Genomic DNA, 26291 nt, shown 5'->3' on the forward strand with positions numbered 1-26291 from the left:
AGGATTTTAAAAATAAGTAAACGCAGCAGAGGGCAACTACTTGCAAAACTGATAATGACCATTTCATTTTTGAGCATTAACAACATTACAAAAAAAGAATCAGTGCAGCAGGATGCATCTAGCTGCTTATGTTTTGTTGGTAGACAAAAGTAATAAACACAAAACTGCTTGAAAGTTTCACAGTTTGCAAAATAGCACCAAAAATGAATTGCAGACATGCTGTGATTTTTAGGAATCCTCTGTGCCATGCGTCTTTAGCATTAAATTAAAAAAATATAACCTAGAGGTCCTTCGGTAGTTGTGAAGCCACTTTGTCACACCACAGATACAACCGCAAAGGCTGGAAAATGGTTTCTTGAAATACTAGATGTACATATGGTTTACCACTTGATATTGAACTTGAAGCCTTACTGGTGCTGGGGAGAATCCTGATATAACAAGTAGCTCTGCGGGGGGGGTTTGCGCTGATAAAATTAAGATAGCAGAAAATGGCAACAAGGGATGGAAGGAGAATCTGGATCAACATTTAATCTTTATATGCTTATAAAGTGCCGTAAGGCCTCGCATCTGCCAAGAAAAGTTCAAGTTAAGATACACACACCCAAAGGCTTAAGCTTACCCAGCTACATCTTTTTTCAGTAAATAATAGTGGGGAAATTATCAGCAATTTTGCCCACGTTTAGCACTGCTTGTGAACACACTTTGAATTTAAAGCACAAAAGATCTAAAATATTGATACCTTATGTCCTCCGATTCTGCTCCATAACAACTTTCACAACGCTCAGGATCCAGCTCACTAGGGTCAAACACTTTTTCCTCTACCTTCCCAAGATCTATAATCAACAAAAACAACAAAAGACGAAAAACAATAATGCAAACAACCATCACATTTTAAATTTAAAATCACATTCCCTGCCACTAAAATAGACATTTTGCCAGACTGCAGTTTGGAGACAAAATCCCACAATTATTGTATTAATGCATATATGTATACTGCTGTCATATAACACTAGCCCATGCTGTTTGCGCTACTCTGTGCCAGTGTTTTCTTTAAAAAAAAAAAAAAAATCAGTGTTGGGGTATTTCTACAAATGTACTTATTTGTTCTCTTTATGCATCCATACAAAATAAATAATGCTTTTTTCCAGCTAAATAAGGTCAATAATGTATTGCTGCAAACCCCATAACAATGTGTCACTGCAGCCTGAACCTATAATGAAAAAGGTGAGCTACTTCATTTTTTAAACAAGTGTGTTCATAATTTTGTGACCTTCCTCAACTGAAGAAACAAATCCTGGGACACTGACCAAGGAAATGTTGCCCTGAATATCCGGAGTCTAGCAACACGAAATAATGTGGATTTTTGAGGTAATATAGTCTGCCCAATCAATTACGTAATAATAAATGTTATCACTAAATTGTGGCACTACCAATGCTTATGTTACATTGTTAATATGACGATATATGAAAATCATGATTATATATAAAGTTTATAAACTATATTTTCTAGTTCTGTACAATCTGAGGAAACTAGTGGTGCAAAGCCAACCTCACTTGCCCTACCTGGCTGGCCAGTAGAATGCACAGAGCATGACATTTGTCAGATTTTGGGTAATGTTTATTCCACACTATGATAATGGCTTCCAGTCTCCCTCTGGAAGGAATACATAGCTGCCAAGTCTACACTCACACCTGTGCTCTGCTTTTCCCAAGTGGGGGTTGGGAGGAATGTACCAGACAAGTATGGGTTCTCTAAAGGTCTGGGGGGGGGGGGGGGGGCAGGGGGAGGGAAAGGGGGGGAAAACAGACAAACTGGTTACAGTGCGTTTTGGAAAATTTGAAAGTAACTGAAAGGGAAATGCCATTTTAGGGTACCTGTTTTTGGGTGGCAGGTATCACAACTGAGCTACCTGAAAAGCTACCACAACTATTTATTTTTTAACATCTACACATCCTATGGTTTCAATGCTGGACGACAGACGTCCCTTGCTCCAATTGGCTGGCCAAGAGAACACACTGAACATGACATTTTCAGACTTGGCATTTGGTCCACAAAAAGCAGTAGTTTCCATCAGCCTTCCACTGTTTTTGTGGGTCTTTTGAGTCTTTGGACATCAGACATGTTTATTTCCCTTGGGGCTGAGCAGCAATCCACACACTAGACAAAGGGTATGTTTCTGATGGGGGGAGGGGGAGCTTCAGTTGTGCAGGTCTTAGTATTAGGCCCTGGGTCTGAGAGTATCCCAGAAATGCCATTTCTGAACTGAAAACTAGAGACCAAAGGGAATTCAAGGGATGTTACTTGTACGAATCACAACAATGTGCTGCCCATACTCCTCAGTAAATGTCAAAGCATGGGGTTTAAAAAAATAATAATAATAATATCAAAAAAAGAATCACAACTTTATTTTTGTGGCAGAAAACTCTGGGATATCAAGCAAATGAGAAAGGCCTACCATCCAATATTTTCAGACTTCTAATAAAATCAGTACCCCCTGCTTGTATGTGTGGGTCTATTGCAAGGAAGAGGGCCAGGTCAAGCCCTGAACAATTGAAGACCACACTGGCGTCGCACTTCCAAAAATGTGGTTGCTTGCTGTCCGTTAATGATAGGCTTAACTCCACATTAGGTACTGATTGATAGGGGTAATGCAGATTGAAAATATTTATGTTTGATTATATATTGAGTTTCTCTATATTTGTGACTCCATGCTCTAGGTCAGTATCTACAAAAAGCACTTTTTGACAGAACTTTCTCTAAATCAGCTTCTTAGATTTTGGCATGGTAAAAATGTTCCCTAGCCCTAAACTCAGATTCCTGACCACATTTATTACATTGTTTTCATTCATTCCAAATTTATATACATGAGAAAAAAATTCAAACAGTGTGTGGGTCATTGCTTGGAAAGAGACACAGTTCTTTGCATCAGCAAGAAGGCAGATGCAGGGTGAATTGTGTGTTTGTGCACCAAAAAAAACAAAAAACAAAGAACAATACATGGTTTGGATTTTTCATCGCTATTTAAAAAAATTCAAACAGTCTCTGGCTTCTTGCTGGGGCACACACAGAGCTCCTTCTTCTCATGCACAAATAAGTATTTTGAGAGGATGGAACAGTCCGAAAACGAAAAAAAATAATCAGGAAGTGAAGACTGGAGGGGAAGAGCTGGGAACTGTTCTAGTCCCTCCTCTTGCAAATCGCCACTTTCTGAGTTATGCCTTCTCTTGTTAGAGTGAGAGGAGGTAGTGGGGTGTGAAAGGAGCTGGGGCTTCTGAAGGCTAGATTTAACTAATAAGCTAACAATCAAGTTCCAATAATTTCAAATATTTTTGTGAGGAAAATCTAATGCAAATAGCTATGGGGTAAAGTTACTTACCTGTACACTGTGGTCGTACACCATTGATATATTTCACTGATTAGCATGTTTGAACCTTCACCATCATTATGGTGGGAGTCCCACAGTAATAATAACAAGAAGTACCATAGAAACCATCGAGAACTACAGATAACTTAAGTGACATTGGTAACCAATTCACATTGTTTTAAAATAACTAAGTTTCAATCAATCAGAGCACAGTCCCTGAAGTATTCTTCCCTTGCAGGGCCACCATACCCCAAATGTCAAGCACAGGTGTACGAGATGAATGTAAGAGGTGTTCGGACAGGTGAGCTCGAATGGAGCGGAGGGAGGGCCACATGAGAATCTATGAAAGATATCAATACTGGAGAACCACACTGTACAGGTAATTAACTTGTTTTTGCTCCAGCATTGATTCTTTCATAGATTCACATGCTTTAATCCAATTAGTAAGCAGTACCAAGCAAAGGAGAGGTGGTGGATATGGTAAACCATTCTCATGTAATAAATTACCATACTTAACGTGCTAATTATCATGCTAAAACTAACATTTCCTTCTCCAAATATAAAATTTGAAACATGAAGAGTAGCATGATATGTATTAAACAACAATTCTTTACCTTATTGAAAAAGGCATCTTAAGACTGCCTTCCCAACAGCAGCATCTGCTTTCCTATAAGAATCCATACAATAATGCTTGGTGAAGTTATAGACATTAGACCACCTGCTGCTCTGCAAATGTCCAATAAAGAAACCACAGGAAACAGGCCTGTAGATCTGCCCATTTTTCTTGTGGAATGTGCCTCAACCTTCAGGGGTGAATGGTCTTCCTGCTTTATTACGGCAAAAGGTAATGGCTGCATGAAACTCATCGAGCTATACTGCTTGGTGATAAAGCACAGCCCACACTAGGTGGGGGAAATGCTATTAGTAGTTGGCTGGATTTTCTAAAAATCTTTGTTCTCTCTCTATATAAAATGTTAAACATCTCTTGACATCCAAATAATGCAAGGACGTTTCAGCTGTGATCTAAGGATTTTTGAAGAATGCTGTCAAAACAATTGGTTCATTCAAGTAAAACGAACTTGGAACTTTTGGAATGAAATGAGGTTTAATTCTAAGTATCACTCTATCATCTTTAAACTGTATATAGGGTTCATTAACCATAAAAGCTTTGATTTCACTTTTTCGACTAGCTGATGTTAGAGCCAAGAGGAAGGCCTTTTTCCATGATACATATTTCAATTCCGCCTTATGAACAGGTTCATTTAGATTTCTCATCATTTGTGATAGAATCATATTCAACTGCCAGGTCACCGGAGGACACTTAAACAGTGGATAACTTCTGAAGAGACCTTTCACAAATTCCTTGATCACTCTTTTTCGACCAGATATATAGCTGCCAAAATAATTTTTACTCAATTGTGAGCTAGACCCAACCTTGCCAAGTGGAATCGGTAAAGTAGAATCTGTTCTGGAAGAGTGCAGATAGTTATTTGCACACCAAGAAAAAAATCTTCAATTACACATTATAGGATTTACTTATGGCATCTGCTCTAGATTGCTCTGGAATGGCGTTACGTTCTTCTGGTATATTCAATGATCTGAATTTACTGTCATGTGCAGTCAAGCCGGTAAATTGAGTGACAATCTGTGGATGAACGTGAAGGCTTGGCCAGCAAGATGGCGGATTAAACGTACCTGTGCAGAGCTCCTGCTGGGCCTAGCTATATCTTGCACTAATTCTGCAAGTTTGGGCCCAATCGAGCCCCTACACTTGACTTATCCTGTTCCCTGTGATGGGGGAGAGATCTGAGCAGTGTTGCAGTGGCTCCTCACATTCCCCGGTAGAGTGGCAACTTCACTGGGGACCTGGATACCACTTGACAAAATGGTGACCACCTGTTTGTGCTGTCTGAAGAGACGAACAAGCGGCTTTCTCTAGCTCCCCTCGGGATACCCTAAATGGCTGCCAGTGGAAGTGCCTGGCCCCCGAGTGGGCTTTCCTGGAGCATTTGGGCCCCCATACCTCTACCGCTGATTGAGGCGTACACTTGGGTTTATGCGGTGCGAGAGAGCACTCTTCAGGAGTGGTACATGGGTGATCCCGGCCCAGACCCATGTGTGCAGGCTCAGACAAAGAGGAGTGGCACAGTAGAGTCAGCTTGACCGCACTGGCTGTCGACCAGCAGAGGCCACACGGTGAGCTTGGTGGTGATCATGTTCTTAGATCCCAGTCACTAGGTGGGCCACCGTGTCCCGAGACCTGCGGTGGAACACAGAGTGACCCATCAAATGAGGCTGAGAGCCGGGCCCTTGTGGAGTGAGTGTGCTATCAGTGGTTGTTGGGTACTGGCTCGTACCTCCCCTCAAGCGGTGGATTAAGCGGGGCCAACTGTGTTGAGCTGGGCATCGAGAGACACTCTGCCCACCAGCCAGCGGAATGGCCCTTAGACGCAGATGGAAGGAGCCCCATGAGTGGGCCGAGGGGGACCTCCTGGAGTTCTGACTTTGTGCCACTTTTTAATCCTGGGGAATCGAAGTGCTGAGTGCCACGCATAAGCGCCTGATTTTCAGGTTAGCTCCTGATAGTGACTGACCAGCGTACAGACCAGCATTTGGAAGCAATGCAAACTACACACCGGGCCACTGCATGATGCATTAGAGCTGCCGCAACTGAAGGAGGGAGAGGATTAGACCCCCTTCCTATTCGTGGCCAAACATTCCTTAGACCCTGGTGGAACAAATTTTCACCTCCCCGAGAAGGCCCTGACTGCACTGAACATATCCTTTTCCCCTGTGGGATGCCGGGTTAAACTGAGCTCTGGTGAACTTCATATGGAGATTTGGCTGCGGAGCATGGATGGTTTATTTGGCCTGTCCCTTCCCCCCTTTGGTGCTCCTGACTGGCAGCTGACTTCGCCTCAGAGGCCTGAGGGTTGACTTTGGAGTTTGCAGTAAGTTGACTGCCTGCAGGTCCCGCTTGTTGCGGACGGTGGAGGGATCTCAACCAGTTTCTGAACTCTGATCTTTTTAGTCATCCTGTAGCTGTGACCGTGCACAGTAAAAGACAACCGCCTTCTACCCTCCAACTGCTCTTTCACTTTGAGCATGCTTGTCTTGCATGGCAAATGTAGAATTGATACTGTGTCAGCTGTGCCTGTGCCCTTCTTAGGATGGTGAAGGATAAAGACCCAAAACCACCCTGCCAGGGTGAAAATTGATAAGTACACTAAGGCTGTCAACCCCCCTCCACATATATACAGCGTCCCCCCCGACTGACAATGCAATCCTTAGCAGTGATTCAAATGTCCAGAATAGCCCTGGAATCCAGGATTGGTGAAGTTTGCTTGAAAGTGTCACTTTTGAGGCAAGGTCTCAAACATAGGAGACCACGTAACAACCACAGAAGACAGGATGTCTGAACTAGAAGACACCACAAACTCCCAGGGAGGATCTGATGGAGGTGAAGGCAGTCACTAAAGACTTGCGGAGGAGGGTTGATGACACAGAGAACCAGGCACGGTGCAATAACCTGAGACTGTGGGGCTTCCCTGAGGGGTCTAACACAGCAGACTTCTTGAGGCAATGGCTCCACTCCACCTTCACGGCTGATAGCTCTTCTACTTGTTTCGTTATTGAAGCAGCTCACAAAGCGCTCAGGTTCTGGCCACAGCATGGTGCCCCCAAGTGATAATTGCACACTTTTTTAACTTTCGAAACCAAGAAGTGATACTTAGGGAGGTAAAATGAATTGGTGTGATCAAATACAAATCCTCCATCATGCTATTTCCTGACCACTCCCTTGAGGCACAGAAACAGAGAAGGACATTTGATGCATTGAAAGCCATGCTCCGGTCCATGCAGCTGCAGCACATGTTGCCACTGGAGAAGGCTTGGAAATAGTTTGAAGAGCAGCTCCAGCTCCGTTCTTTACAGAGATTATCAAATGACTCAGCTGGACAAGGCGGACTGGGTCCCAGTCCCAAACTCTGGTCCTTGATATGCAAACGATGGGCCCAAGGTGGGAGAGGTGGAGGCTAATCCTTAGGGGGGGGCTGTGGGTGGTCGGCTGGCGGGACAGAAATGCTCAGACTCAGAGGGAGGGATGCTGCAGGGTGGAAGCCAACAGTCCTGGATTGGCAGAAAAGATGGGGCTACTCAACTGATGGCAGAGGATGAACTGTGTTGTTGCTCAGACAAAGCTATATCAAATCCAGAACTGTTGGCATTGACCCTGTTGATCAGGTTTGACTATGGGATGCATGTTTTGTTTGGGTGACTTTCCCCCTTTCTTTTCCTGCCCTATGACACTAGTTTGGGTGTGGGAGTTCGTGGTGTGACTTATTTTATTTGAAAATTTGTATTAATTGTTGGGATTGAGCAGGGTGGGGTGGGCTACAGACCTCTCAGGCCTGCCTGCGAAGTAGTTTTCTTTTTTGACATGAGGGTTTATACTCACAGGGGTGGGGGATTCAGAGAGTGTTATTAGTGGTTGATAAGTTGACGTTTGAGGAGCGGAATAGGCTGCAGATGTGGTGCAGGGGTCATATATGCTGCCATGAGGCAATTGATATACCACATTGTAGATATGACGCAGGCTAATCTGTTTGAGAATTCGGGTCACTCCATCAGGACCTGGAATAGTAATGGACTTGTGTAGGAATCTGGCCTGGTGTGTGGTGGGTACCTAAGGTCCAGGTATCCCCTATTAGTGAAGTGTAGGCAGGGTCTAGAAGCCAGGCTCTATAGAGGTAGCTGTGGATGAGCAGACAAGGATTATATAGCAGACATAAAAAACTAGTATGCCAAATGTGGGAAGAAAAAGGTACAGTTACCAAGATTTACAGGAGAGATCATAACCACGGAGGTCCTGGTTAGCAGAATCCCAGTGGACATAGTCAAACACACTGAAAAGAAGCAGAAAATGGGGGTAATCATCCCAAGAAAGAGGGCACTTTCCTACAACTGGGCAATAAGGTCAAGGAAGGCCTCCTTCAGGAGACCCACTGAGTGGGGACCCAACGCCATTCCCTAAGTCGAGGGGCGTAGAGTACACTGGCCAATGCAGGGGTTTACCTAGGTTCTCGAAGGATAGTGATTTTGATCCAGAAGATGCCCCCTTTCAGGTTCCTGGCTTGATCACAATGGGGCATACACCGCAGTGTAGGGTCTTTGTGCAGGACAGATGTCATGCTTAATAGTGTTATTGCGCCCCCACACCTGCAACAGCCCACCCTAGACAAAAGTAATGGCCATACTGTAAGAAACTGACGCCTTCATGCACATTATGGGGGATGAGTTTAATGATGTTATGGCCCATGCTGTGGACAGGTAGGGCTCCACCCCAGGCACGCCCAGGGAAACGCCGCTAGCCTACTTTGCGAGCATAGTGGGACTCTCTGATCTTTGGCACTGCCATCGCCCACAGGACAGAGGAAACTCATACTTCTCTAGGACTCACAAGGTGTTCTCTAGACTGGACCATATTTTTGCCAAGGTGGGTAAGATTGGTAGCATTAAAAAAAAGCTGACTACCTGTCTCGGGATCAGTCAGTCGGTGTTACAGAGACTGAAGTAGATGTGGAAGGCCTTTTATGAGAGGGAAGTGATCCAGAAACTCCTTTACTGGCTAGCTTTTCCCTCTCAGATTTTTAATGTGGGACTTTTTAATCTTTGATGCCCATTCACATTAGGTTGAGCCCTTAATTTCTATGCTTTCTTCATGGTAAAGACGGACTCTGTCCCTCATCTTCAGAAGCATAATGGCCATGTGTTTTTTCCTTCTGAAGCCATAGGAGTACCTTGGCTTGTCCGTCTTTTAGAGTTTTGGCAGAAAAAGTTAAGCAATGATTACATTATTTTAGTTTATTGTTAGGGTGTAAGCAATAACGGCATTCCTCATGTGGTCCCAAGAAAATAATCATGGTTTTTCACATGATTTACAAGGGCAGAAAAGTCTCTTTTTTTTGACCCTCTGTCAAGATGCTAGTCAGGAGACAACACAACATGTGTCACCTCGGAGTTGCTAATGGGGGTCAAATAACAGACAAAAAGAGCAGAGTGAGCAGCACTCAAGGAGACTCCCTCAAACACGGTGTGTGGTTAGAAACGTGAAGTGTGGTGGCTCTGCAGGGGAAGAGAGCTTCAGGGACCGGGCTCTGATTGTTTTATAAGAAACAAATTTCAACCAATGTGAACTGGTTACCAATGTCACTAAAGTTCTCAATGGTTTCTATGATATGGCTTTTTACTATTACCATGGGGCTCCCCCATAACGACGAGTAAGATTCAAGTAGGAGAATCTATTTAAAAGAAAAAAAATACTGGAGAAGTTTACACTACCACTTACACTGCCTTTTTTGCCTCATGTTTTCTAAACATTAACATTAAGAATCTCCAGTTGTTATGTTTGGATTCTGAAAGCACACCTGCCAAAAAGACCTATTGCTGACAATGTACACACAGGTCTTTGAGTCTGCGCCTATCAACTATGTGCTATCTTTCTCAAACCTTTTTTAGCCATTGGCTTGAGACACTGCCATTCATGTCTTGGCTCATTCCAAGGGAGTATTGATTTCTCACCTAATTCTATTGACTATTTGGGTGACAGGAACAGGAACAAATTTAAGTTAGAGTGTATGAGAATATGCCATTGATTTTTAGCTTTAACATTTCTGGAGTGGAGAAAAATCTGTCTAGAGATTAAAATGGTGGTATTGTTGCTCAATGTCCACTTGAGAGAAGAAATAAAGTGAGGAGGCCAAGGTTGGCCGTAGTGGAGACAGAGGCTCTTCTGTGGCTGATCGTGTTCTTAGTGGCTAGAGGCCAAGTGTTAAAATGGGACTGTTTCTATTACAAGTGATCATCAGCTCCTGCTTACCACCTCCTGGTCTCTGTATTTTGATCTTGATTGAACACAGCACAAACCCACTGATGTTCTTTGTGCAAAACCTCAGAGTTGCAATGTTGTAAAACACGTCCTCGTAACGTGGTCCACCACTATTTTAAGATGGGTCTACACAAGATGCAATATCTTAAATATACAAACAATAAGGCATCGATTACCTGTTCAAAACAGTAAAGAAAGGTATTGTGGCACCTGTTTATTCCGTTTGTAGATATTTGTCTGTGAAAGGAAACTAATTTTACATTTACGACATTTAACAATATGAGCTAGTAACCAAGTTGGTATAGGGAAAGATCCCATTGAGCTACATATACTTGCATACTTTGCTATCCACTACTACTTCTCAGATACCACCCAATGAGGTTAGGATTAGAGTCAGTCAAATAAGGAAGGGAAGAGATTAACTGTACCATGTTTCTCAACCTCTGGTGACACTGGATTTCCGTCTTTATCCAGTCGCTGCTTGTAGAGGTTGTGCTCAACATCAAGTTGTTGCTCTCCAGCCACATCCATTGCATCTATACTTATGTCTTAGAAAAGTAAAAGACAGATTGGTTCGGGCTCAAAGAAATTCTGGCATTATCAAATCCATAACAGGTTCACAGAGTAGGTCTTAACATCTTGTTTCTAACAATCACACATTTCCATTGGTGCAAAACAGAAATTAAAATGTGTTTGCTTAAATAAGGCTTAATGATTCACCACTTTGGAATAAGCTACAATTAGATTACTCAGAACATGGATTAAATCACAAGGGGCAGGCCATTCCTTCATTTGAACAGGTTGTTCCTATGGTCTTTAGATTGACTAGCGCATGTTTATACTTCATTCACCATGACCTAAATAAAAGTAGGAAGTGGACTGAGGCTGTAAAGCAGCAGAGAAGGCCTCAATACAAAGGGACATAGATTGGACATGGCATATTCAATTTGCACCTTACCAGGTTTTCCATCTTTCACACCTAATGCCCCACTTAATTTCCTCATTCCTGATCTATTTAATCTCCAATAACTTACACTGACAGAGTTATATAAAATGAAAGCTACTGGTTTCATTGTATTTAAATGAAATCGGTCTTCAAGCAGCCTACCTTATGAGCATTGCCATTCACTGATGTACAAATGGTCTGTAAGCTGAAATGCTTTACGGTCCATGTAAGCATTAACTCTGCAACTGGGAATGCTGCCAGTGAATATCCTTCCCAAGCCATTGAGCACAACCTTCACAATCTCCCAGCCAACATCTTGTTTTGTGTCTGCAGAAAGAGTGTAAAACCAATACAAACCCTTGCATTTGGCACCCAGCATTCTAAATAGGCCGCCACCTACAAGGTCTAGTACACATCAGAGCAGGGAAAAAAATCATTTGCTTGTTGGTGAGAACCAAGTAAGCTTCTGGGATGGCTGCTGTGCAATTTTACTCTCAGAATGAGCCTTGCCCTTTATGAACCAAATATCGCTAAGGGACCAATACCTCATTGACTCTGCCTGATCCCCAGGAATCCATTGGGCATAGTAAGAACAGACTCTCTACCTCACCCATACAGCTTTCTTTCTGAGCATTTAGGCATATCCCTGTAACAAAATAATGTTTGGCTATGAATGCGTAGTGGCCAATTGTGCTACATGGGCGCTACCTGCACCCTCTCCTGCTGCTACCAGTCACTGCTAAATTCCACTGATCAACATCATTGAAACAACCAATTCAACTTTAAAAAGAGATGGAAAACAACCGAAAACTATTTTATTGTGCTTATTTCAATAATAATACAGGCTACTGGCAGTTTACTCACATGCACAAGGCATATGCGGGAAGAAAACATCAACATTTATTCGTAACTTCTCTCCTCTTGACTTATCAACAAACAATTCTGGATATACCTAGAAAGTGACAAGAAAAAGTATTTTGGTAACAGGCGGAGGCTCATCCACAGAATAAAACTGAAAAAGAATTAGCACATCACAGTCCAGAGCAATCAAGTCACCCAATAGTACAATTTAGGAGTCAAATTACAAATCTGCAAATGAAAAATTGTTAATGACCTAACTCAGTATAGGAACGCTTAATTAAGGAATGTTTAGGCGCTTAAAACGGAATGGATAATTGACATCAGGAAAATACCAACAGAGCCATTTAGTATCATTTTCAAGTCACAAGTATGCATGTTTTAGCTTTTCCCAAGTTTAAGTTGTCGACTAAAGCAAAGCTGAAAGTATTTTTTAAAGCAATGCAAAAATGTTTAGGCACAAGGACGTGTAAAACATTAATTCTACAAATGTAGTAGTGTTGTTTGAAAGTACATATGGCACCATATGCATTTAATGAACTTTGTTATAAAGAAGAGCATGGGCATTAAAGGAATACAAAATTGCTAAGAAAACTATTTATTCCCAAAAAATATCTAACAGACCTTATAAGAAATAAGAAGTAGGCAGTATTATCAGAGAATTGTACAACAGCACTGCTCCTCTGTTATTCTAGCGCATTTGGGGGAAAAAGTAAGCAACTTCTTTCGCTCTAATGTACAAAACAAATTAGAGATTCTGTGACTACATTTCCAGTTAGTTATGATTCAACATCTATTATGGACTCAACTTTCCAATCAGCCAAGAAGGTGGAGTTTGATTCCATAGACTCCTTGAACTGTGATCTTTACTAAGCCAATGCAATATGGATCAAAGACCCCAATAACCATCAAATGTTTCTCAAAATTAGAGACTTTTGTTCCTCTGGAACTGCTAGATAGATAGCACCTCTTTAAATACAGCTATAGTCTGGCCCCCCCATGAAAAAAGTATTGTCGTTCTGCTATTTAAAAAGTTTAATCTTGATTATCGGTTTGTTTCCAACTATCACCTCATTACTAATCCCTCAGCAGTTGCTAAAATCTTGGAAACTTGTGACAAAACAATCGAACACCATCTTTAATCACAAAACATCACAGATAATTATGAAATTAGGTTTCATCCTAGCAGGAACACAGATTAATCTCTTTTGGCAATAATCTTCATTTAGCCTTTTGTGAGACTGCTCTGCTGTATTGAACATCACTGATCACACTATCCTTATGAAATAATTCCACATTGTTCAGTTTCATAGCTTAGTATCATAGCTCAGTAGTAAACTGTTTTTCATTCTTCTGCAAAGACAGAAGTCTACAGGAGATCTTTCACCAGAACATATCTTCCAAACAGATAATATGCTGATCCTCCGGGTTACTCACTGTTGCCTTACCTGTTTAACATTTATTTGTTGCCGTTGGGTGTCACTGTCCACTCATTTGGCCTTAACTTATACACTGGTGCTGAAGACACTCAGTTATTTTAACTCACCTTGAATTCCATGGATTCTTCACATAAGCAGAAATGTATGGCTGTTGTCCAGACATGACTGACCAAGCAGGATCATGCTAATATGGATAAAACCAAGATTCTCAACTCTGATTCTAGCAAGCCCGTACGAAACCCCACTGCTGGCCTGCAACTTGTGGCCTATGTCCTTTGCAACACTGAAGAGCTTAGGATGCAAGATCAGTGCTGCCTTGCAGATGGATTGTCAGGTGTCAGCAGTGGTCTAGTCTTTTACTTTCCTCCTTTGTTAACTTTGGCCAAGCTTGCCATACCCAACAGAGAAAGGTAGAGTCATGGCTATTTCTGCTGCCATCAGGTGAAGATTAAATTATTACCAGGGTTCAGAGTTCAACGTGAAAAAATCTCTTCTTTATCACTTACAATCCATCTAGAACCAAGAAGCTAGACTGACAGTTGGAGACCCTATATTCAACTCTTCAACTGCCATTCGCAGGACACTATATTGTTTCCAATATAAAATATGACTTTTACTGAGCTGTGTACTGTTTGCTGCAACTTATATGGTGTAAATCTAGCATTCACTCATACAAGAATCAAAAGATACATACCTACAAGTTTGCTCAATATTATCAAAATGTTTATTACTACATATTGCTACATGTTTATGGAAAAGTTAAAAACTACTCTTTCAATACGGCTTCTTAATCTGTGACTCAAAGACAGTTCACCAGTATAGTTTTCACAAATCAAAATCAGGGTTTATAGAGCACAACTAATCACCTATAGGGGTCGCAAGGCGCTAAGTGGTTTGTCCTCCGAGCGTCAGTTGAAGAGCCAGGTAGGAAAGTTCTTCCTGAATTGAGGTAACAATGTTGACTGGTGGTGGAGGGGCAGGGTGCGCCAGCTCTTTGCCGCAAGGTAGGCAAAGGACCTTCCAACCGCTGAGGTCTTCCGTATGTGGGGTACGGTGGCTAGTGCATGCTGAGCAGAGTGGAGAGGTCTGGTGGGGGAGTAGAAGGTGATGGGGTGGTTGAGGTAGGCGGGTCCTAGGTCATGGAGGGTCTTGTGTCCGTGGACGAAGAGTATGAAATTCATTATTTTCTCGATAGGAAGCCAGTGGAGGTCGCTTAGGTGACTGGAGATGTGTTTGCGGAGGGGAAAGTCCAGGATGAGTCTGGCAGAGGCCATTTGGATGTGCTGTAGTTTCTTCAGTTTTTTCTGGGTGGTGCCGGCATAGAGGGCGTTGCCATAGTAGAGTCTGCTGGTAACCAGGCCATGCGTTACAGTTTTGCGGCGGTCCTTTGGAATCCATTTGTAGATCTTCCAGAGAAGTCAGTGTGTGAAAGCAGGAGGATGCAATAGAGTTGAGTTGGCAGGTCATGGTGAGGGAGTCCACGATGAAGCAGAAGTTGTGTGCTTGATTTGTTGAAGGGGGGAGGGGACCAGATGGTGGATGGCTACCAGGAGTCGTCCCAGGCTGATGTGGATAGTGCCAAGAGGAGTACCTCGGTCTTGACAGAGTTGAGCTTGAGACAGCTGTCCTTCATCCTGGTGGCGACGGCTTCCATCCCGTTGTGGAAATTCTTCTTGGCAGTAGAGGGGTTTTCGGTCAGCGAGCTGATCAGCTGTATACCGTCGGCGTAGGAGACTATGTTTAGCTCGTGGTTCCAGACGATGGATGTGAGCCGGCCATGTGGATGTTGAAGAGTGTGGTTTCTCAGGGAGGAGCCCTGTGGGACTCCACAGCTGATCTCCGTAGGTTCTGACAGGTAAGGTGGGAATCTGACTCTGTGTTCTGCCAGACAGGAAGGAGCATATCCATTGTAGGGCTTTTCCACAGATGCCAGCTGTGTGAAGTCTGGAGCAGAGGGTGAAGTGCAAGACCATGTTGAAGGCGGCCAATAGGTCCAGTAGGATGAGAGCTGCTGTATGGCTGCGGTTGAGGAGCAAGCAGATGTCATCTGTGTGGCAAGGAGGGCGGTCTCCGTGCTGTGGTTGCTCCTGAAGCCTGATTGGGAGATGTCCAGGATGATGATGTCCTCGATGTGCTTACGGAGCTGAGCATTGATGGCTTTTTTGATTACCTTGGCTGGGAAAGGCAGCAGAGAGATGGGGAGGTAAATTTTGAAGTCCCAGGGGGTCAACCATTGGTTTCTTCAGGAGCAGGAAGATCTCTGCGTCTTTTCAGTCCTCTGGGAAGGGTGTCTGTCTCTATGAAGCAGTTGAGGGTGAGCCAGAGCTCTGGTGCGATGGAGGTGTTTGCTTTATTGAAAATGTGGTGAGGACCGGGTTCCGTAGGGGCTCCAAAGTGGATGCTGCTCATGATGGTGTGGGTCTCGTCTCTAGTGAGGATGATCCAGCAGTGCAGGATCTGTGATGGTTCAGTGGGTTGAAGATTGGGGGGGGGGGGGGGGGGGGTAATTGGAGGGCTTGAAAGGTGTTGGGATCAAAGCTGTCATATAGGTCTTTGATTTTCTGATGGAAGAAGTTGGCTAGTCTATTGCAGAGGTCTTGCGAAGGAGGGATGCTTGCCTTTTCTGATTGTGGTTTGGCAAACTCTGACCACGGGGAAGAGCTCTTTGGTGTTGTGAGCAGTGACGCGGATACGGTCCAGCAGGGTGGTTTTTCTGGTGACTCTGATGAGGTAGTGGTGTGAGTTGGTGGCAGTTTCGAAGTCCTGAAGTCTTCCGGAGACTTGCTGTTCCTCCATCTTTTCTCTGGCTGTCTGTAGGTGCGCCTGGAGTCCTGGAGTGTGGGGGAGAACCAGCTGGCCTTCTTGAGGTGGTGTTTAGTTGAGGCGTTACGGAGAGGTACTAGGGAGTTGGCGCGCTCAGAGATCCATTGGTGGAAGGCCTGTGCTGAGATGCTGGCATCTGCAGTGAGGGGTGGGGGAGACTTGCTGAGGGTGTTGTAGAGCTATTCCTCAGTGATCTGGTTCCATTTTCTGCTTGGGGCCTGGAGTGCGCGGAGGTGGATGATTGTTGAGGTGATAGTGAAATGGATACATAAGTGGTCAGTCCAGAGAAGCATGGAGGTGTTGTCAACGGTGATGTTGTTGGTAGAAAAGATGACGTAGAGTGTGTGTCCAGCAATGTGTGTTGGCAAGGTGACCAGTTGCTTTAGTCCTATTAGGGCGAGGTTGTCGAGCAGTGAAGCAGTGTTGTCAATGTGGTAGTTGAGATCGCCAAGGAGGAAGTAGTTTGAGCAGGCAAGAGTGTGAGGAGAAATGATGACAATGATGGAGTCGCTGAAGGCTGGTTGGGGGTTCGGGTGGCCGGTAGATGAGCGTACCACATGGAAGGTTGACTTAGGGGTGGTGTGTATCTGGAAATGGAGGTGCCCCATGAAGGGGGGGGGATGTTCTTCCACATTAGTTGTCAGGTGGAGGGAGGATTTGTGTACGATGGCCAGGCCGCTGCCAGGGCGAGAAGGCTGGTCTTTGCGGAGCAGTTCATAGTCGCTGGGGATGGCGATGTCTGGTGCAGATGTTGGGTTTGCCCATGTTTCGGTAAAAAAGGCGATGTCTGGGCTGGTGGAGTCTAGTAGCTTCCAGAGTTCTAGGCATGTTTGCAGAGGGAGCGAATGTTGAGGAGGATGCAGCTGAGGCGCTCCAGGTTGTCGTTCAATGGCTCAGTGGTGGGAGAGTCCGCTGCTTAGTGTAGGGTGAGGGTGCAGTGGCATCAGAGGCAAGAGAATGGTCCGTGGGTGTCTCTGGGTGACACGAGATGGCAGAAGGCAGAGTGTGGTGTGTTCAGAGCGTGGAGGGTCTCTGCGCTGTAGCAATGCAAGGTCAGTGGACCAGGGTTTGTGGTGCTGGCCGCGGTCCAGGCGCAGGCAAGCTTGCCTTTTGCATGCCTTCAGCACGCCGGTGGCGCAATCTCCATTAAGAAGCGGGGGAGGCAGGGTGCCTGGTCAGCTGGGAGGCCAGGAAAACACTTTGCAGGGAGGGGGGCGGGCCGCAGACGCAGCAGTGGCGAGGAATGGAACGCGGGAGACGAAGGGAGAGTGAAAGGCTGAAGGAGAGAGAGAGACAAGAAAGAAAGAAAAGAAAAAATAAAGATGACAGAAAAATAAGTAAAAAGTAAAAAGAGATAGCAAGGCACCTACATACAGATGGCCACTAGGCCACCAGAAATGAGGCGCAGTGGGTTGAGGTGGGCCTCGAACTAAGAGTCAGCAGGTTCTCAGTTCGAAACGTGGCAGAGGCAGCAGCAACAGGTGGAGCTGCGCAGAGGAGAGGTCGCAAATGCTGACCAGGTCAGAGGAGTTTCTCAAAAGTAGTCTGTATTACATGTGTTCAAAACAATGTCAAGGAGGAAAGCCATTGAAAGGGAGGAAGAAAACACCGGATATACAAAGCAACTCAATCATGAACAAGGGTTTGACTCAAAGACTACTCTAAGTATATGTGTATATGGTCAAGATCATATTTTATTGTTTTAGATATTTCAACCATAACAATTTAGAATCAAACATCATTACCTAAAAAAAATCCATTATAACGATATAAAAATAATATTCCTTCCTAGTAACACATTGATATAATGAACGGTAATATTAAAATGCCTATGGTCCTACTCCCTTAACGACAATCATTGAGAAGAAAAAATGAATTTTTTAGAAGGTTTTATACTAATCAACATTTGTAAATGTTTGAAAACAGTAAGTCTAGGCAAAAACAGCTAAATTTGTCTATAGCCGAGACCTAAAATCTTTGAAACACCAGAAAGGGGCCGTAGTCGAGTTACAGGAACAAGCCATTCATATGCAAATTAAATCAGCGCGGGTTGAGCATGTTTGACACATCCATCCTCCAGTTCCTTCACTGTATTTATTTCTGAGACGTGAACAGTAGTGCACTTGCTTTTATGTCTGCAGTACCTCACCTATGCATATATTTTTCTCATTTGAATACGTGCAACCTGATTTCCTCCTGTGTGAAGTGAAGCTGGTGGCAGTTAAATGGAAAAAAAAAAAAAAAGAACAACAAAAAAAATACATTCTAACCCATAAACCTAACAGCTTATTTTCTCAAAATTATAAGCAATAGTTTGGTATGGAAACATTTTGTCTTCCTTTAAACAATTTACTGCAAGGCCAGGGTACGCTTAAACAGGTACTGTTTGGTTGATACGACACTCCCTTCATGACAAGATCCGTAGTCTTTATATGGAAAAACTTTGTAAGTGTGCTTCCATATTTCTAGCTCTCGTGTATAAAGTGTGCGATTATGGGACGCCCCTGACCAACCAACCGAGGAACAAAATATTTTCAAGCTAAGGGCATGCAGGCAAGCCTATAAGTCTCCTTAACAATCTGAAGCCAAGGGCAGGCCAAATCTGTATAGAATTATCAGAAACTTTGCCCTGTACGAGCCCATAAACATACCCTTTATTAGTGGGACCACCGAGTAGCAGAACTCTAAAGAAAGGTCTCAGAATGCAGGTCTACCCACATAATATATTTCAACGACAGGCTAAAGCTGCATGGGAAAATAACCCAAACGTCGGGTATTTTCCATACATTTGGTCCTATTTCTGAAGTATTCTGGCACTGCACACTGCAAAAGAAATAATTTAAATCTTATGATTTTTGTGTGATGAATACAAAGATGGAAGCACGGTTATACAGAATATAAGAATCCTTGGAAGAAAAGCATCCTTATCTTTGTTTTTATTTTAAAAAAGTGCTTGTATTGCCAACCCATGTTTGAGCACAGGCCAAAGAGCGATACTTGTTGGTGTTGGCCATTGTTACCAAGGAGACATTTTTTTAAAGTGTCTTTACCTTTTGCTGGGATGGAGGTTTCAGACCAATTGGAAGTGCAGGTAGAAGTACAGGTGTTGGTATATTTTCTTGGAGTGTCCAAAGAATACTCACCAAGAAAACAATATTATCTAGTGGCAATTGATGGCAATTTCTTCTTTAGGCTACAGGTCTCCAAGGCGAAGTACAGTTCCATCAAGGTATACACCCTTTGAGCAGGCTCTCTTGTGAGTATGCATGGAGCGGGTGCTTAACTATGGATGGTGTGTACACAGCTAAAGCAACCAGGAAAGGTATTCCCCTTACAAGTGCATAGGGGAAGCAGAGTAGAATGCTCTGTTCCAATTTAGTACAGAATAACACCCTTACAAAGTTTTGGCACAGGCATTCCATTGACTTCTTCAAATTTCCCCAAAGAAGACACTATCCCCACAGAGTGGGGTTGTCCCTTTATTATATTAGGGTGTTGCGAAAGGACAGAGAATATTGCAGGAGCGGGAGGATCTTTCTTACTTGGCTTCATAAAGGAATAAAATTGTCTGTTTCTCCAATTATCAACTTGGGTGTGGATTCTGGCTTGCTTTTTTTTTTTGTTCTTTTGCTTATCACTTTTCCCAGTTTCCACGTCGGGAACTGAAGTTCAGTATCTGAACTACATCTGCCATTTCTTTATTTCTCTTTGCGTTGACGCCAGTTGGGAAGGCATGCCTTTCTTCTTCAAGACACTGGAAAAGTTTTTGCTGCAGAATGACAACTGAGTAGTCCTCCATACAAAAGCCTAGTTGCTGGCATCAATATTCAGTTCTGTAGTTGCACACAAAGACAGCCGTGTGTTGGGAAAACTCCTGGAGCATAACAATGTTTATTTCTGCCTAAAAAGCATCATGAGCATTCATACAATGGCACTTTATAATTTGCATGAGTTTGCCTTAAGCTCTGTACATGGTACTAAAAAGGAGTAACTTAGGTAAGTGAACTGTAGATAGCTCAGGACATTAAATTCCCAAAGGCCCCGTAAAGAAGTCTCTCGTCCTCCTGTGCAAAGAACAGCAAATATTTTTCTGATCTAGACTCAGACCCAACTTACAGTTCTCAACATTAAACTTTACTCTAAAAAAACAAACTACTCAAATTGCATCGTTCTTGATAAACAATTACAAATAGATTGTAACACAGATGCTAAGAATGACTTACTTCTTTTGTAAGATAATACTGGAGCTCTGAGAAAAAAAGCAGCAGCATTATAAGACCACTGATCACCGTCACTGCAAACAAAAACAGTCACATGTCAAACAATATGAAGGGTTCATCAATACATTTTACTTTTCACAATTCATTTAGAGTTTAATGAACTGATAATGTACAGGTAATCTCTGCTGGTCTTACTATTTCTCACATACTCACTGCTTGCTTACTTTAGTACTAAAAAAAAAATATCTCCAGGGCACCAATAAATAGAAGATCCCAATCAGAGGTCAAAAGTAGGTCAACAGAGGGAAAGGCAGATATCTAAAATGTCAGAAAGTTATCGATCCGTTGTCGCATCAATCACTTCCACCATAATGGTAAATATGAGGAGATGGTGAAGTATTCACATGGAATTGTGATAGATTAAGCAAACAAACAAGTAAAAACAAAAACAAGGACTAGACCAACAAAAACACACAGAGGAAACATTTACACCTAGAATTCAGTATCTAGCGACAACCTAGTGATGCACATGGTGCGAGGTTTGGACTAAACTTTGAAACAGTGAAATAAAATAATCCTGTCACCTGTCTCAATGCAGGGAACTAAAAGAAAATGAGCTCGAAAGACGCCTATAAACAGAAAAGGGAGTTTGGTCAAAAAGACTGAAGCAAAACGGATACACACCACAAAACAGTTGAAAGGGACACTACAGAGCCTCTGGAATGGAAACCAAGCCAAAAAACTGTTACAGAGGTACACTGTGACCACACATGAAACAAAAGAAAAAACATTTTAATTACAATGCTGGCCACGGAAGGAAAGGGAAACCAAAGCAGAAGAGAGTGTAGTCCACCAGCACAGGTCGCTCAAGCACCAGACAGAAGAAAGGTCTAAAACAGACCCCTCTTGATGCCTACGACGAGCATAATTAGAAACCACCAAATCCGACAAAACTGAAACTGCAAGGTATAGGTCACATTTGTGTCTGGCAGTGAACACGTTACACAGAACCATGTACCTCCTTCGTACAAAATTTGAGGGTGATAAGAATCTCCCTGAGGCGGGAAAAGGCAATGGGTATTTCCTAAGCAAGAGCGTGCTGCTTTAAGGCAAGAGCCAAAGAAAATCCACCAGCATCCAAACAGGATCCTCCTAATTGAAGATGCAAAATAAATCCACCAGGGTCAAAGTCCTTCTTAATGAACCTGCCCTGTTTAGACTGTAGCAGAAGAGGAGTGACTGAAGAACAAAGACACTAGTTCAAACATCCTTCTCAGACTGCGAGTATTGCAGTGAAACAACAACAAGATCTCAAACAAAACTTGGAATGGAAAAGGCAACTATATACCAGTAAGCATTATCCAACACGATTAATGTACAGGACAAGGGAGCAGAGCGTTCCAACTGGGAAAAAAATGCTGCAGCCTGAACCTAAAAGAAGAGGCAAAAGATGTTTATGCCCAGATACAGACTTGCCTAGTCCACTGGAAAAATTACCAAGCAGGCATTAGGAGCAGGGGCTGGAGCAGCAAGCTGACAAAAAAAGAGGGCACATAGAAGGGACTGGGGCAGCAAGCTGGAAACAGGTGGCAGGCGGGAGAGGTTGGTGCTGGCAGGAGTTGATGGGGCAGCAAGCTACCAACGGACATCAGTTAGGAGGGGCTGGGGAAGCAAGCTCACACAACAGTGGACAAGTGGAACTCAGGCAGGCGGGAGAGGCTGATGCAGCAAGCTGACAACAGAGGGTGGGTGGAAGGGACCGGGGTGTTATCTGACAACAAAGGGCGGTAGGCGCTAAGGCAGCAAGGTGACAACTGGGTTTAGGTTAGAAAGGCTGGGGCTAGGAGGAATTTCTTGGGGCAGATAACTGACAATAGAAGGTGGGGGGCAAGGGGCCGGGACAGAAAGTTAACAGAGTGCGGGTGGGAGAGGATGGGGAAACAGGCAATAGAGGGTGATAGAACATGGCCGGGGGAGTAAACGGGCAAAGGGGTGATGGGGAAGCAAGAATGGCAAAATGAGGTGCATAAGAGGAAGAATGCCAACTGAAGGAAGGCAAGGAAGAGGAATGGGGGGGCACAAGTATACAACGGAGACAGTTGGAAAAATACATGCATTATTGTAGAGTGCTTATACAAGAAACAAGTACTGCCTAACAAATGAGCATTGGAAGGACACAAATGGAGGGACAAACACAGGAAGAGGAAAGAGTGCATATAATCAGGTTTTTTGTCTTAACTGGTTACTGAAGGGATGGAATATCGCACAATTAATGCCAATCAGTGACCTGTGCCCGTTATGTGCCACCTCCTGACGTACCGGTGGGTAAACATCCTCTGGTCTGTCATCTCCTTGTCTGTCTATTCCACCTGAACCACTGTACTTTTACCTATGGGATGTCAATGTGGTGCTCCACATGCTGTAATCTTGGCAAGATAACAAATACCTATCGCACATTGCTTTAACAGGAAAGTTGGTGATGCTATTGTGTCTTACTTCTTCTAAGAGTGTCTGATGAACAAGCACTGAATGTTACAGCACCCATGTTCACTCATTTACCATTTCTAGACACACTAAGTCCAATACTAGAGTAGTGTATTATTCTGCCTTTCCTCACCATCCAAAATTGTGTGTGGTTCGCTGTATGAGGGCATATGAAGCTTTGACCACGGAATATCATCCTCCAGGGGTGTCCAAGCTTTTTATAACCCTAAAGACACCTTTCAAACCGGTTTCTGCAACTACAAGTGTATGTTGGGTAAGATGGGTTCCACAAGAAGCAGGCATTGGCACATTTGCCTTTGCAAGCCAAAGATGCTATGGCTTTGAAGGCCTTCTCCCTGGGCAGCTGTCTGAAAGACATTCTCAGAGTAGCAGATTGGTCTTCTGACTCTACCTTGAAGACTCTTTATTTCAAGACTATCACAGGCATAGCATCTCTGGTTGTTAACCAGCTTTAAACTAGCATATTCTGAGCCTCTGGGCCTCACATAGACAGGGGTGTGGAATGAACAAAATATCTACTTGTCCATAGGACAGGTTGGTTCATAAATCTACTTGTTGTGTGGGAAAAATCTACTTGTCCCTTTGCTGCCATAATTTGTTGCCGCACTACTTGGCACCAATCTCATTATGGAAGAGCTCGGATAGTAGCCTCTCTGATTATGCCAGGGCTAATACTACAGTAGGGCTTGAGTACTAGCAATTTCAAGCCCTACTATAGCAAATTTCTTATTTTGCCACCTTTCCACATATCTATACACTGGGGTGAAGGAAGCAGTAAGCAATAGTTCCAGGCTGGAAAACCTCTGAGTCTATGCAAACCTTCTGATTTGCATGTTTTATGGGTTTACACCGGCTCTTCTCTAATCTTCTCATACTGAGAAAAGTTGGAAATGTACTCATGACAAGCAGAAATAGAAGTTCTTCCACTGTTGGGAAAAAAGTGGTTTGAGGTGAAGTGAACTTGTAAACACACAATAGATTTTTGCAAAAGCAAATCTACACATGCATATTTGCTTGTGCTAAAATTCAGTTCACAAATATTTTCTAGGAGTAAAATGTTCTGGTCTACTTCTATAAAGTCCTGTGAAATCATAAAAGCCACTAAAGCAAATACATACACCATAGGTGCGCTTTTGTGACTTTCTTTAAGAATTGGCCCCTTAATTACGTCTAGCGTTAACAAAGACTTTTTGTTTTATTAAAATTCTGTTTCTTTCTCTATTAATCTATCGGCTGGCTTTACTGTAAGTGATAGCATTCTGCTCTTCCTCAAGGAGCATATTGGCACACAAAGTAGTTTTGTTTAATGCCAGGAGCTACTGTGGCAATGTGTGCTTTTTGAGATAACTATTATTATTTTTTTGTGCTCTTTGCCAATGTTTGTTTCAATGGTGAGGGCCTGGCAGCTCCCATAACAATAAATCTATCACAAAAGCGAAGTCCAAACAAAACACACATTTACAAAACCAAATGACTGACCACCAATGTCAGATTGGTTGGTTTTGCCAGCGCTTGTTTATTTTCATGGATCCCATAATCTTGTTGAACATGGTTACACTAATTTCCATTATCAATATTTTATGAAAATACTAGCACACATCAACATTTTACTAAATTATGCTCCAAAGAAGTACCTTAACTTTCACAGTAGTTTAGCAAAAAAAAAAAAAATCCTAATTGCATTTTTTACCATTTTATTTTGAAAGCAAAGATCATCAATCTTGCTTACAAGCTTCTGTAAACATTTGCATCTATTTAGACAGCATTCTGGGAAAATTATACATAGCCTCATAATGTTAAACATTTCAAACTTATGTGTACACATTTTTTTTACTAGAACCAATGATAGTGTGACCTTACAAAGTTTATTTAGAGTGCTCACCCAAATAATAAAGGCTTTGCATTAATAAGCCATGAATACAAGTTCGAACAGCATTAACATATGGACACAATTATTCCCTCAACTGCAGACAGTTTCCTTTCCTGTAAGCTGGCAGCAAAGGGTTTGTGCTGCAGGAGGTTGGGCCTATTTGCCCCAGGGACAAAATAAACATGAAAACGTGTTGTCCTTAACCCCAAAAATTATGGCCTGGGTGTCGGGCTATAGGAATTCTACATTCCTGCATAGAATAACACATTTCCTAGCTATTGTGAAGGAAAGTTTCAATTCTATTAAGGACACAGAGGTGAGGTTTTCTCTCCTGTCGTGATTAATTTCATCACCCACCGTGGAGTCTACGATGTTGGGGATGAGTATATTTTCTGTGGTTATCTGAATTCAAGTGTTGATAAGAATTGTGCATTGCATTCTGGAGATTCTGTGGCATGCCAAGTATTGTAGCGATGAACAAGAGATGAAGCAGAGAAAGGCTTAAAGAGAAGTTTATGCCAGCGCAGACTAAGTTGGATCAGAAAGGGTTTAAAAAAATCAGCCATTTGTAGGGAATGTTGGTGAAATGCCTGGTTTTGGTTACTAGAATAGATATCAAATGGTACAAGGTGAAGTAGATGTTTCACAAAGAACAGGTCAATGTGTACCAGCTGATCCAAATTCCAGGGTAGATTTTTGCAACTCTGAAGAGGTTGACTCCTTGTCATTACTGTAACACGCTGGGACACTGGAAGAGGGAATGTTGACAAAACCCTAACAGAGTAGGTGATGTTGGGCAAATACAAAGTGTGAATCCAACTCAAATGCATAATGTCCCAGTTCAGGTCCCAGCTCAACAACTGTGGACTCCAAATCAATCACAAGCTCCAATGATGCAAGTCCCACAAGCTCCGATGACCCCACAAAATATGAGGAACCCCAGACCTAATATGAAGCAAGCACCAAAATCAATCCAAACCCTTTCCAGAATCAGACTCCATTTCAACAATTCCCCATGTTTGAGAATGAAAGCTTTGAGTCTATCAATTCGCAATGATGGTACCAGAGGTGGGAAGAGGATTGCCTACTTAGTGGCACTGTCTAGGAGGTAGACCGGAGTGGTCCATTTGTAGAAGGTAAGATATATGGCACTTTTGATTGGAACTGGAGCTACCCTTTCCACTGTCAGAACTGTGGAAGTCCCTGACCAACCCTTCTCGGGATAGAAAATTGAGGTTTTAGGTGTCACAAATAAGCAAATAACTAACCCTGTCTCAAATAAGGTTCCCGAAAAATTAGGTTCATTTGAAGATCACCAGTTTGTTGTGTGACTCAAGTCTTGAAAATCACGTTAAGAAGGGATCTTTTGTGCAAATTAA

At 43.0% G+C, this 26291-nt stretch overlaps 1 protein-coding gene across 3 annotated transcripts in view; it reads right to left on the minus strand.

Annotated features, from left to right (window-relative positions):
- The window catches only part of ERGIC3 (ERGIC and golgi 3), a 446879-nt gene that overhangs the window by 360712 nt on the left and 59876 nt on the right, over positions 1-26291 (minus strand). For all 3 annotated transcript variants that reach the window (XM_069243844.1, XM_069243842.1, XM_069243843.1), the window contains 4 exons: positions 20541-20611; positions 12062-12149; positions 10680-10799; positions 740-833 (listed from right to left, as the gene is read on the minus strand). In XM_069243844.1, the coding sequence (XP_069099945.1) occupies positions 740-833; positions 10680-10799; positions 12062-12149; positions 20541-20588 (350 nt within the window). In that variant the 5' untranslated portion in view covers positions 20589-20611. The remainder of the gene's footprint in view (positions 1-739; positions 834-10679; positions 10800-12061; positions 12150-20540; positions 20612-26291) is intronic.

The sequence above is a fragment of the Pleurodeles waltl genome, chromosome 7 (genome assembly GCF_031143425.1).
Source record: "Pleurodeles waltl isolate 20211129_DDA chromosome 7, aPleWal1.hap1.20221129, whole genome shotgun sequence".
Classification (NCBI taxonomy): Eukaryota; Metazoa; Chordata; class Amphibia; order Caudata; family Salamandridae; genus Pleurodeles; species Pleurodeles waltl.